This window comes from Emys orbicularis, chromosome 1 (assembly GCF_028017835.1).
Source record: "Emys orbicularis isolate rEmyOrb1 chromosome 1, rEmyOrb1.hap1, whole genome shotgun sequence".
NCBI classification, from domain to species: domain Eukaryota; kingdom Metazoa; phylum Chordata; order Testudines; family Emydidae; genus Emys; species Emys orbicularis.
The window spans coordinates 201965297-201978612 of NC_088683.1; the positions used below are offsets into that span (position 1 = coordinate 201965297).

Sequence of the window (13316 nt, forward strand, 5' to 3'; positions counted from 1 at the left end):
AGAAATTTTACCACTTGTCTTGCTTTTTAAGCCTAAGGCCTAGGCATATTTAGGCAGAATGTCCATCACCCTTAAAACCACTGTCATTTGGAGACTTGCTGCATATCCACCTGCTCTGCCTACCATTGTGTATCTACATCTGAAACAATAGTGTGTTCCCTTCTAAAAACAGAATTTTTTAAAATAATTTCCGCCCTTAATGAAAGCAAAAGAATCTAAGGAAAATATTTAAATGATGACCATTTAACATTGCTTTTTCTCAACTTTATTAGAATTGGATTTGAAATAACTGAGCACTTGAAATTGTTCTAACGCAGAAAGAATGTCAATACACAGGCTGGCAACCAACATTTGGTGTCACTTAGTGTATTAGTGACAGGAGGTTTCTGGTTTTTGTTTTGTTTTGTTTTAAAACTATGTAGGAGTAACTGAAGGAAGGTGCCTCTAGCTTGTGGGAAAAACGGATTTGAGTAAACTGTATAGTGACTAACGTTTGCAGCTGCTAAAAACTTTAAAAGAAATTAGGGGTTTGTACAGAGATAAGAGTTGAGCCATAATAAAAACACTCAAATATGCTTCTGAGAATGACAAAAGATTTTGGAGGGGAAGAGGGGTAGGTAGAGAATAAAAAAAAATTAATATTATTTTAGCTTAAACATATGCTCCCAGAATTACTGAATTTAGCTATGACAGGATTGGTAAAGAATTTCACATAGGACTATGAGACCGGAAAGCATCTCATTCCCAATTCTACACTGAAAAAACCCCACCTCTGACTCTAAACTTGCTTAATCTCTAGTGGACTATAGGTATGAAATGAGGTCCCTAAAGCCAGACTCACTTACCCACAGGTAAGTGTTCATCAGGAGTTTCATTCTGTAAGGTGTCTGCTGGATCACAGGTTCCACCTCTGGAGTTACTTGATATCGTGAGTCCAGACCAGGTACAATACTCCATGAAAAACACAATTTGTAGGAGCAAAATCCACTTCACCATTTTCTTTAAAGAAAGCTTTTGTTATGAGGGCCACTTCCTTCCTTCTGGCTGCGGCCACAGCAATGTTGATCAGTTACCACCACGGTATTCTAAAAAATTTTTAAAATCCCCCTCCCTTCCCATTTTTGGCTTTCTCTGCCTTTACTTTGGAGCAGTAGCACTAGAGAGAATTTGGAGATCCTGCTGGAATGTCATGGGAAATGTTACGCTAAAATACACTCTACGAACAGAATAAAAGTAACTGTGCGGTTGCTAAATTCTGCCCTCTGGATTATTGTTGTTAGAACTTTAGTACTGTTGTTCCATCACTACAGCCAAGAGTCTTCTCAATTCCGCTGTTCTAAATTCCAGAAGATCTTGCCACTTTCTCCTAGGCACACTGCCTTACTGGCCACCAGTTGCAAGGCAGCAGGGAAGGCTCTGTGCTCTGCTTCTTTTACTCTTTCTGACAAGGTCTCCTCTGTGTCTCCAATCTTCACGGGAACCGCCTCTTGAAAAACTATAGCTCCAGCATCGACTTCCTCCTGAAAAAAGAAAATCCAGAATACTGTAAACTGAAAGAGGGGGAAGAGAAGATGCACAAAAGTAGGACAGTTATTTGCTCTGGTTACCTTAGGTACCACTTATACATATTTCCTGTGATATGTGAGGAGTGCAGAAAATACACCTTGGCCTGCAGGGAATTTCTGTGAGGTTGAGGAATAGTGTCCCACAAGAAAGCAGTGAAAGCCACAGCACTTCAGCCATATAAAACTGGACTAGACAAAATGCAGGTATATTTACAACAGAGAATTATCTTGCATTGACAAGGAACTGGATTAAGTGAGCCCAAAGATCTTTCCACCTCTAAATTATTTATTTCCCACGTGATCAGTAATGTTCCCTGCTGTCTATGAATTCTCTTCATTTGTGGAAATGCCACAATGACATACTATGGAAGGACAGAACTCCTGGCCTCCTCACATGCCACAGTTCTGGCAAGAGTAAGAAAATGGATTTCTTAAGCAGCTATCGGAGTTGGAGGATGATTTCAAGCTTTTAATGAGGGAACTGCGTACCGCTACTTTCAATCCTGATAAGTAAATGAGGGGGGGGGAAAAAATCTTCTAAACTAATTTAATTGTGCACATGCGTTCTCCACAAATGGTGAGAAGTCAAGGCTCATCAACCCTATGGAGTTCATAACACATGTCTAAAATACCAGGGAGGGAGAGGTTAACTCGTAAATAAATCTTTCAGTTAATCGTCCAGAGAGAACTGAAAGTCATTTTACCAGGGGTCCAGCTGAGCAATGTTTTCTGTGAAAGCCAACTCCTCCAAAAGCCATAGACTCTCCTAGCACCATGCAGGCCTACCACGGCTAGTTGAATGATTCAAAATTTTTGACAAAATTGGTGTCAAAACAAAACCTCAGCACCAGGAAATTAGGTGTCCCAGGTCTTCTGAATTCCTTATGGGAGGTCAAGAGCTGAGCCTAAGACTGTTGCTTATCCTGCTCAAAGCAGGTCTTGACAACATGGTGGCAATATTGCCAACTCCAAGTGTTAAAAGAAAAAAAAAAAATGACTTTTACAAAATTAATACAGTTAGGGTTCTTTTCTTTGCCTGCTGGGGTGTGGGCCTTTAGGTTACAGTCACTCCATAGTTTCAAGCTTTTCTCTGCAAGCATGAGAGCTGGAACAAATTTTTTAACGAAAGCTGAGATTCTCAGGCCTTCCTTGATTCCAGCAACTGGAGCTCTAAGAACACTAAACAGGGTGAGGCTCATGATAAAAAACACAGGACTTGGAAACACGGTAGTGGGTAAAGATGCTGCTGATCACCAAGGCCTTGCTTGTGCTAGCGCTCCCACTGATATGACAACTGGTGGAGCAGCACTACTGTTACCAATGGTAGGAAGCTGCACAGAAAAAAAGCAAGTGTAGCTAAAGCCTGAATTCTAGTATAATATTTATTTCGAATTCCCCCACTGCACAACAGTCTAAAGAATTCCTCTCACTGTACATCTAACCATTTCTACAAACGAAGAGGAAAAGACAGAGATCGTTTTGACACAGGTATTATTCCAACCAAGATTATTCACTGCACATTTTTCAAAGCTGCTCATTTCTGTTAGAAATGGCATACTTACAGCTACAAAGTGCACAGTACAGCCACTGATTCGGACTCCAGCTTGTAATACCAATTTATGGGCATTTGCTCCTTTAAAAGAAGGTAGTAAAGATGGATGAATATTCAGTATTTTTCCTAGAAAAGAATAAATGAAATCATCATCATCTCTTAGCTCTCAGCCCTCGTTTCACAAGTTTAAACATCAAGTAAATGCCTCATCGTTAACAAGAATGCAAAATGCTCAGAATGCCATGACAAAGCAGTCCCAAACTCATCAGGAATCTATGTTCTACCCCATCTATTTCCAGCTGATCAGGGTTGGGAACAAGAAAACATCTGTACATATGTGGTACACTTCTCCCAAGAATCTCTGCCATGACTATCGTTTGTTTATAGCTCCTTGTTCTTTGTGGTGGTGTTCTCTTCCCTGGTGTCATGGCTTGTTCTTCATCTGACTACAGGCACACTCCTATTGCTCATAGTCCTTAATACCCACTCAAGTTCGTGACTTAGAATATTGGCCCATGGTGGCAGGGAGTGTCACACAAGCTTCCATGAAAGTGGTGAGATTTCTTCCTAGGTTAGTCTCCTAGCCACTAAGGACTATTCAGTCTTAACAAAAGAGAACTGCTGCCTACACAGGAGTATCCCCCTGCCCTTCCAAGAAGCAGAAGCACACCACAGCTTTCCCCTTCTTTTGAAAAAATCAGCATAATGCTCTTTTCCTGAGGGGTTCCTCCTAATGAACAGTCAGCAGGGTCCCCGTTATAGTACTGAGCAGCACTAGGCCTTTCTCCTAGAGGTGAGTGCATATGCTCTGTGAGCATTCTAGTCACTAGCTAGCCTCACAATAGGACTGAACGCTAATCACATACATACTATTGCTACAGCTAAGCCATCAGGCTGTCTCCTCTCCTCAAAAAGGTCTTTTTTCCTCCTCTAAGTTATTATTTTGTCTGACAAACTGCACTGGAAATCCTGGGCCAGACTGAAGTCTATGGTGTGATGACATTTTACAGCAGCTGAGGATCTGATGCTCAATTCAGAACAAACAAAAATTCCTTTTCAGGTAACAGGAAGACAATAACACGTGCCTCACATTAGGGTATCTTGTACACAAATGTCACTCCATGCCTCATCTGTGTGAGTTGCATGCCGTCAGTATTCACCAACAGCTTAATTGCACTGCGGTGAGACACTTGGCTGACTAATGTTAGGGACAGCAGGGTCCAATTCCCGGGGGGGGGGGGGGGGGGGGGGAAGAGAATGCACTGCAATGGGAAAAGTGGCACAAGGGAAGGCAGTCAATGCAAGATGAGGGCCATGTCCTATGGAGTCCTGTGCACAATTTGGATGCACACAACAGTAACCGCTCCAGACAATGACATTGGTAGCCTTATGGGGATAAGTATAGCATAAAAACCAACAGGTCTTCAACACTATCTCCAGCCTATTTCATTCAAATAAGGCTTTTCTTCGGCTTCAATATGCCAGGTCTTCTTCTAGCGATTGTTTTGTCCTTGGGCAAAAATGTACTGGGGACAATACTGCGACAGTGACACTTCAGTTGAGTTCGAGTTCCTTGTTACAGTATCCCCAGGAGCTGCAGTATAGGGGGCTGTTCTTCATGCATCCTTTCTGCTAAGATTCACCTTCAATATTGCAGGGCCAGAGAGGAACCATGTCATGACCAGGACATGGGGAGTCTGACCTAGTGGTCAGAGCAGGAGTTGGCCCAGTTCAGATACCAGGAGGTCAAAGTCTGAGACAGGCCAGAGGGTAAACGGTGTCAGGGGATAGGCAGGGGCAGGTTACCAGGAGATAACTGATAAAAGTCCTGAAAGCTTTTGCCTCTCTGTCCTGTTACTGCTACTTAAACATCACAAAACACGCATGGGAAGGGGAGGATTGAAACTACTTGTGCAAAAGGTTGTGAAGCTCTCTAGTTTGTCAGGGACTTCAGGTCTTGAACCTTGCTCCACAGGGTTTTTAAGATCTAGGCAGGCCAGACCTGCCACCCAGTGACCTGCTATCAGCTGCTAGTACAGAAGCAGGACTGCTTGGGCCCCAGTCTCTAACCCAAGCACAGGAATGGGGAGTTGTTCCAGACTGTTTCCCCTGCAATACCTGCTCCTATTGCTTGCTTCCTGAATCAGTGGAAACTGAGTGCACCATTTACTTGTGTAAGAATTTCAATATCGGATTTCTCTTATCCTCTCCTTTATAGAAGCAGGTTACACACAATGTCTCCATCAGAAGGAAGTGGAAAGAATTTCCAATGCAAATGATAAAGGGAAGGGAAAGATACTGGCTCCCTTCACCCTTCTTGTTTATTTCTCTAGAGGAAAGTAATCTGGTCTCCTCGCAATTTGGGATTAATGTGGTCCCCTCCTCTATAATAGCAGGGTTTAAAAGGGTCTGGCAGGGGAATTAGGAACCAATTTTGCTTTCTCATAGCAGGCTGAAGAGCTCCCTACTCACCAGCCCCTAAGGCTGACGCAAGGGGTGACCTTTCATCGTGTTAAAGTTCTACGTTTGGGGCGATGGCTCGTTTCTGGATGCCCTAAAAGGTCCCTTGGACTGATTCTTGTTCATAGGCTCCGGGTCACTCCAATTGCTTTGTTTGGGGTTAGGAAGGAATTTCCCTCCCTGGCCCCACAAAGCCATTAGCTGAGGTGGTGGAGGGTGGTTTTTTTTCTTTGTCTTCCCTCCCTTTTTTCTGTAGCAACTGAAGCTAAAGGTGAAAGCTACGCACCTGAGAGCGGTGGGAGCATGTAGGATAAAGACAGCCTAATGGGAACTTCAGCTTAAGAGCAGCAGGTGGGTAGGTGACCTATTTGAGAGGTTCATTTTTATAACACAAAAAGGTGACATATAACCTAGGACTCTATTTTGGGGGAAATCCCATCCTAGTAGAGATCACCTGTAGTGACCTCCTATCCTGAAACTTGGGCATGGGTTTGGGAACAGGGAAGGCTAAGGAAAGGGATCTATAGTACAGAGCCAGGGAAGACATTACTGCCTTGTGCAGAGATTGTATAAAGCATCCCATGAATAAGCATGTTTCCCCCCACTATTGGCTTGGTTGGGGATTTCTGACCATATCACGTTAAAATCCTAGGCACACGATGGGTACTCTGAGGCCTTACACTTATTTAGGACCAGAGGGAGTACTAAATGACATTGCCGCTTGAACTATTTCTATAAATGCTACAGCCTCAGCCTTTGAACAAACTATCAGCATGTCATGGCTTATTCCTGCATCATCCCAATCGTCATCACCAATGATGGGATCAGCAACTGGCTGGCTGGCTAATGATATGCAACTGGTGTGTCACTCAATTGCTTTAAGTTTCTAACTCCCCGTGCAACCAAAGAAGGTGCTTTAGTTGCAGTTTTGGGGAGAGGGAGACGGAAGGTTTCTGTTCCAACCACAGGCGCCAGGTATCGTAGGCTGTGCCTCCCCAAACTGCCTGGTGTGGCCCCGCCCACGCTCCGCCCCCAGACTCCCTCCTGCAGTTCCCGGCGCTCTGCCCTGGCCCAGGCTGACCGGGGCTGGCCGGCCTGCCTCCCGCAGGTACTCAGGGCGGCTGGCGCTGGGCCTGCGCTGCCAGCCCAGTGCTCAGACTGCACTGCCCAGTGAACTAGTGCTGGGGGCACTGCGGCCGTGCTACCCAGCCGCCCGGTGCAGGGGAGGGGGAGGCAAAAGGGGCAGAGCATCTGGCACAATGGGCGGGGCCAGGGGCTATCCTCCCCCAATGGCTGGGTCACTGGCCGCCCATGGTTCCAACCTTCAGCAGTTTTGTACCTTCTTAAAAAATCCAGAGTATAGTTGATAAAAAGGCGTTACTATTTAAAGTGGTCAATCATCTATGTACACTGGCTTGTTTTCTCTATATAATGTTTGCCAGACTAAATACAATGCTTAACTGCAACTGCAAAATGTCTTAATGTATATTTCTAAACAAGACAAAATAGTGTATTTACCATCCCACTTTTTGACAAAAGGACCAGACAAAATCCGCATAAATCCTGCAAGACAGATCAGTTCAACTGAGAATTCTTCAAGGACTTTATCAACCGCATTATCAAATTCTGTGCGACTTCCATACAATTTATGGTCAATTACCTACAATATCCAAAAAAAGGAGAAATACAGACATGAATGTGGGATTAATTGACTCTCTCATATAACAAGAACACGCTGAAACACTGCGCTGTAATCAAACAAAAAATCTAAAACTCCAGATATGATAAAGAAGGGTGTCCAGATACTACAAGGATAGGCACTTCAGAAATGCACGTAAGTAATAGTAGATCAAATCCTGTAGTTTTCAACTTAGACTATATTCCGCTAAACTCATGTTGAAAGCAATGGGAGTTTTGCCTGCTTAAACTCAGTTTAAGGCTATAGGATTTGGACCATTAACAATTAATTATTAATAATAACCTGAAAAATATAACAAGCACCCTAACTCTTAGACTGGCTTAACCAGCTTCAGTTGAGATGAAGCCTTAAAACAATCTACAGGGTTTAAACCCATCCAAACCTTAGATCAGTTTAAATTGCAAACAAGATTCTCCCCTCCCCCCACCCATTTGAAAAACATAACATAGGGCACCACAAAAGGCTGGAGGGTTAATTATAGACATGTTAAGAAGGAACAGCTAGGTAAGGATGAGGATTGCTCCAGTTAAAGTTTTCTCTGCTAAGCACACCCATGCCATATTTAAATGTGAATAATTTTAAAATTAAATTACCAAAACTATTTTCTTAAAATATCCATAGCTTTAAAATAACGAGGCCTGTTAAATCCCACTGAAATGTACAAAAAACAATTGGGTTTAAAGTCAGCATGTTAGGTTTGAAAAGTTTATGCTAAATTGGCTGTGCAGTTGTTCAGTGCATTGGCAGTGTGGTTGAGTGGACAGGGCTGGACTGGCTTCTATTATTGGCTTTGCTATTGACCTATTGTGTAACCTTTGGCAAGTCACTTCACCTCTGTGTGGCTCTGATTCCCTTCCCACTCTGTCTTGTCCATTTAGATTGTGAGCTCTTCAGGACAGACACTGTCTCTTACGGTGGGATCCACAAAACACCTGCTGATCTCTGTAGGCCTCTAAACTCACTCGGCACTTACGTTTTTCAGGTAAAAAAGTTCCCTGGGTGTCTCAGGTTCTGGGCAGGCGCACTACTGCCTCCCTCTAGGCATCCGGACACCTATCTCCTGCTTAAGACCCAGAGTGATTCACGAACCAGAAGATAAGTGATTGAACGCCTAAGTCACATGTGGGGTCCAATGCTGTAGGCAACCTCTGAGCATGCCTACTGGACCAAGTGTGGTTCAAAATCTGGCATGAGGAGGAAGCAGTGGTGGTGCCATGCACCTGATAACTTTTAGCTCAGTAGTTAGAGCACTTGCCCGGGATGTGGGAGACCCAGGTTCAATTCCCTCCTCTCAAAGGGGGGGGGAAGAGAGAGAGGATTTGAACAGAGGACTCCCACTTCTCAAGAAAGTGCTGTAACCCCTGAGCTACAGGATGTTCTGTTGTGAGGCTCTCTCCACCTCTCCTGGTGAAGCTGTTCTACTGTAGATAAATAATTAAAGTGATTGGAACACAAGGACTGGACCCCAGATCTCCCTCCCTCCCTCTCCGGTGAATGTCCTAGTCCCTGGACTCCAGACTCATTCCCACTCTCAATCTGGTCCCAGGACTGTTCTACTGTAGATAAATAGTCATTGGGCCAGAGAATGGGAGCACACGAGAATGATGCTGTAAGTCCAGTGGTTAGGGCACCCATCAGGGAAGTAGGAGACTGACTCAGGGCCAGTCCCCCTGCTCCAATCACTCTTGCATTGTTTATCCAATGGGGAACACCTCCACAGGAAAGGTAGAGAGCCCTGCATCAGAAGATCCATAGCTCAGTGGTTAGAATTCTCTTCTGAGAGGTGGAAGTCCCCCCTTCAAATCCTCGCTCGCCCTTTGCCAGAGAGGTGGGGATTGAATGTAGGGCTCCCACATCCCAGGTAGAGTGTTCTAACGACTGGGCTAAAAGCTATAAAGTGGGCACCGCCACTTCCTTCCCCTCCCCCCATTTCATGGGGACTGAGTCAAGTGCCTAAGTCATTCCTGCAAGAAACCCTGTAGGTGCCTAAGGTACCTGACTCTACGTGGCTGGTTCTCATTTGTGGATCTCTAAGTAGACCTTGATGCCTCCCTGCAGCCTGGACTTAGGTGCCTGTCTCCAAGAGAGGGGAGGGGTTCAGCTCTTGTCAGCATCTCCCACTGGCTGGCTTAGGCAGCTCCCCTCCTAATGCGCTGGCTTTTGCAGATTGTGTTCTGAGGTGCCTCTCTCTCCCCATGCATTGGATAGGGAGCCTCGGTGCCTAAAAGACAGTTACCTTTTCCATAACTCGTGTTCTTCGAGATGTGTTGCGTGTCCATTCCATATTAGGAATGTGTGCTCGCTGCATGCACCAGTGCTGGAAGTTTTTCCCTCAGCAGTATCCCTAGGGGACCGGCTCTGGTGCCCTCTGGAGTGGCGCTCGCATGGTGCGCGGAATAAGGGGCGCCGCCGGCTCCCCCCACTCTCAGTTCCTTCTTGCTGGAAATTCTGACAGTGGGGAAGGCAGGCAGGTCATGGAATGGACATGAGCAACACATCTGAAAGAACATCAGTTACGGAAAAGTTAACTGTCTTTTCTTCTTCAAGTGCTTGCTCATGTCATTTCCATATTAGGTGACTCCCAAGCAGTACCCCTGGAGGTGGACAGAAGTTCACGGACGTGTCGATTGCAACACAGCTTTGCCGAACCAGCGTCGTCCCTGGCCTGCTGAGTGATGGCATAATGAGCAGTAAACTTGTGAACAGAGGACCATGTTGCGGCTCTACAGATGTCTTGGATAGGGATGTGTGCCAGGAAGGCCGCTGAAAACACCTACGCTCTCATCGAGTGGGCTTTGACAATCTGCAGTGGCGGAACCCCCACCAGGTCGTAACAAGTTCTTATGCACAAGGTAATCCAATTGGAAATCTTCTGCGAAGACACCGGGTGACCCTTCCTCCTATCCACTGTAGCGATGAACAGTTGAGTCAATTTATGAAAAGGCTTGGTACGTTCTAAGTAGAAAGCCAAGGCCCTCTGGACGTCCAGGGTGCGAAGACACCTCTCTTCACTGGCCTTGTGTGGTTTGGGACAGAACACTGGGAGGAAGATGTCCTGGTTCATATGGAAGGTGGAAACCACCTTTGGCAGGAAGGCCAGGTGGGGCCGCAACTGAACCTTATCTTTGTAGAAGACTGTGTGTGGAGGTTCTGAGGTTAAGTCTTTAAATTTCAGAGACCCGTCTTGCCAACGTCTCCGCCACCAGGAATGCGACCTTCCACGACAGGTGGGAAAGGGAGCAGGAACCCAGTGGCTCAAAGGGTGGGCTGGTGAGCCTAGAGAGGACCAAGTTAAGATCCCACTGCGGGACAGGGGCCCGTACCTGTGGAAAGAGTCTCTCAAGTCCCCTCTGGAATCTGACCGTGATGTCTTGGGAAAACACCATCTGTCCTTGGACCAGTGGGTAAAAAGCAGAGATTGCCGCGAGATACATTCTAATGGAAGAGTGTGCCAGGCCTTGGTTCCTCAAACGGAGCAGGTAGTCCAGGACAGACTGTATGGAGGAATATGAGGGAGAGATGCCCCGTTCGGACGCCCAGCGGGAAAACCTAGTCCACTCGGCCAGGTAAGTCAGTCTAGTTGAGGGCTTCCTACTTCCCAGGAGGACCTGTTGGACTTCTTCCGAACAGGTCCGTTCCTCCAGGTTCAGCCATGCAGCATACACGCCGAGAGGTGGAGGGACCCAAGGTGGGGGCGTAGGAGTCAACCGTGGTCCTCTGATTGCAGGTCCAGTCAGTTGGACAGGGGCCAGGGAGGGGCCGCTGACAGGCTCATGAGCATGCCGAACCAGTGCTGGCGAGGCCACATCAGGGCGATCATGACGACCTGCGTCTTCTCTTTCTTTGGTCTTTGCCAGGGCCCTGCTGCTGAGCGGAATCAGAGGGAATGCGTACATCAGGCTCCGTGACCACAACAGGAGGAAGGCGTTGGAGAGGGAGCTCTTGCTCAGATCTTGCCGAGAACAAAACTGGTGGCATTTCCTGTTCTGTCTGGTAGCGAACAGGTCCACTTGGGGAGTTCCCCACCTTTGGAAGATAATGTAGGCTACCTCTGGATGGAGCGACCACTCGTGGTGAGAGGAGAAGTCCCTACTGAGCTGGTCCGCTAGCGTGTTCCTGACGCCGGAAAGGTGACAAGCTTTCAGGTGGATTTTGTGGCTGATGCAGAAATCCCATAGACGGGAGTGCCTCTTGGCAGAGAGCCGATGATCGTGCCCCCCCTTGCCTGTTTATGTAGAACATCAAGGCTGTGTTGTCCGTCAGGACTCATACCACCCTGCCCGACAGGTGGGGCAAGAAGACTTTGCACGCCAGCCAGACTGCTCAGAGCTCTTCGACGTTTATGTGCAACCGCGCTTCGTCTGGGGACCATATCCCCTGAGTCTGGAGGATGCTGATATGTGCCCCCCCAGCCGAGGCGTCCAACACCAATTCGATGGAATGTGGAGGGTTGTCGAATGGAACCCCTTCCAGGACTGTCCTGCGGTCGGTCCACCATCGCAGTGAGATAAGTATCGCCTGGGGAATGGTAACAATCTTCTCCAGGGGGTCTCGGGACTGGGAATAGACCATTGCCAGCCATTGTTGCAGGGGTCACATCTGGAGGCTGGCATGGCAGACCACATAAGTGCACGCTTCCATGTGGCCCAGAAGGCGCAGACAGACCCTGGCTGTAGTCAGAGGGAACACGGAGACTTCCGCAATGAGGTTCGTCAATGTGTGGAACCTTTCCAGTGGCAGGAACGCCCTGGCACAGGTCGAGTCGAGGACCGCTCTGATGAACTCTATCCTCTGCACTGGCACTAACGTAGAGTGTGTGTCATTTACCAGTAGGCCCAGAGAGCGGCACATAGCTTGTAGCACCACAACATCCCTTTGGACTTGAGACCTGGAGCTGCCCTTGACGAGCCAGTCATCGAGGTACGGGTCGATCTGGATACCCCCGGCACCTGAGGTAAGCTGCTACCACCGACATGCACTTGGTAAACACTCTCGGTGCTGTCGTCAGGCTGAACGGGAGGACCGCAAACAGGTAGTGGTGGGGCCCCACCGTAAACCTGACGAAGTGTCTGTGTCCTTGAAAGATCGCTATGTGGAAGTATGTGTCCTTCAACTCGAGGGAGGCATACCAGTCTCCCAGATCCAGGGAGGGGATAATAGAAGCCAGAGAGGCCATGTGGAACTAACTCCTTTAGGTACTTGTTAAGGCCTCGCAGGTCCAGGATGGGCCATAGACTGCCCTTGGCCATTGGGATTAAGAAGTACCAGGAATAGAACCCCTTGTTCCTGTACTCGAGAGGAACTTCTTCCACCGCACCCAGCTGTAGCAACCCCTTTACCTCCTGTGCGAGGAGACTCTCGTGAGAGGGGTCCCTGAAGAGGGACGGGGAGGCGGGTGGGAAGGGGGGGGGGGGTAGAAAGGAACTGGCGGGTATAACCCTGTTCCACTGTGCTGAGGACCCATCGGTCTGAGGTTATGGCAGTCCAGGCAGGGAGCAAGAGGGAAAGGCATTTAGAGAACACAGGGAAGGATGGATCCGGGGAATAGTCTGGTAGGTCGCCCTCAGGCGCACCCTCAAAACGACCGTGTGGCCCCCTGTTTATTCCGGGTCGAGCCCGACTGGGCAGAGGGTGGAGGCGGGTGGCTCAGATGGCGCTTGTAGCCCTTGACTCATTTATGGGGCTGGTCCTGCCGAGGCTAGCTCCCCTGGCGCTGCGGCTGCTGCGGTTTGAACCGCTTACGCGCTGGAGCTGGGACATAGAGACTCAGGATGTTCAGGGTGATGCAGGAGTCCTTGAGGCCATGCAATTTGCTGTCTGTTCGCTCCGCAAATAGGGCCCGGCCATCGGAGGGCAGGTCCTGCATAGACTGCTGAGCCTCAGTGGACAACCCAGAGAGGAGAAGCCAAGAGCTTCGCCGCATGGAGATAGCGGAAGCCATGGTGCGGGCAGCATCTGACGCCACCTGGAGGGCTGCCCTGGTCGTGGTTGTGCCCTCACTGAGGATCGCTCGGAACTCCTTCTTGGAAGCCTCGGGGAG

General features: G+C 47.9%; 1 protein-coding gene across 1 annotated transcript in view; it reads right to left on the reverse strand.

The window, feature by feature from the left end:
* Positions 1-1322: 1322 nt before the first annotated feature.
* LOC135879617 (trifunctional purine biosynthetic protein adenosine-3) overlaps positions 1323-13316 on the reverse strand; it is a 49485-nt gene continuing 37491 nt past the window's right edge. The window contains exons 19-21 of the mRNA XM_065405666.1: positions 7096-7237; positions 3128-3243; positions 1323-1520 (exon numbers count right to left, since the gene is read on the reverse strand). Coding sequence (XP_065261738.1) covers positions 1323-1520; positions 3128-3243; positions 7096-7237 — 456 coding nt within the window. The remainder of the gene's footprint in view (positions 1521-3127; positions 3244-7095; positions 7238-13316) is intronic.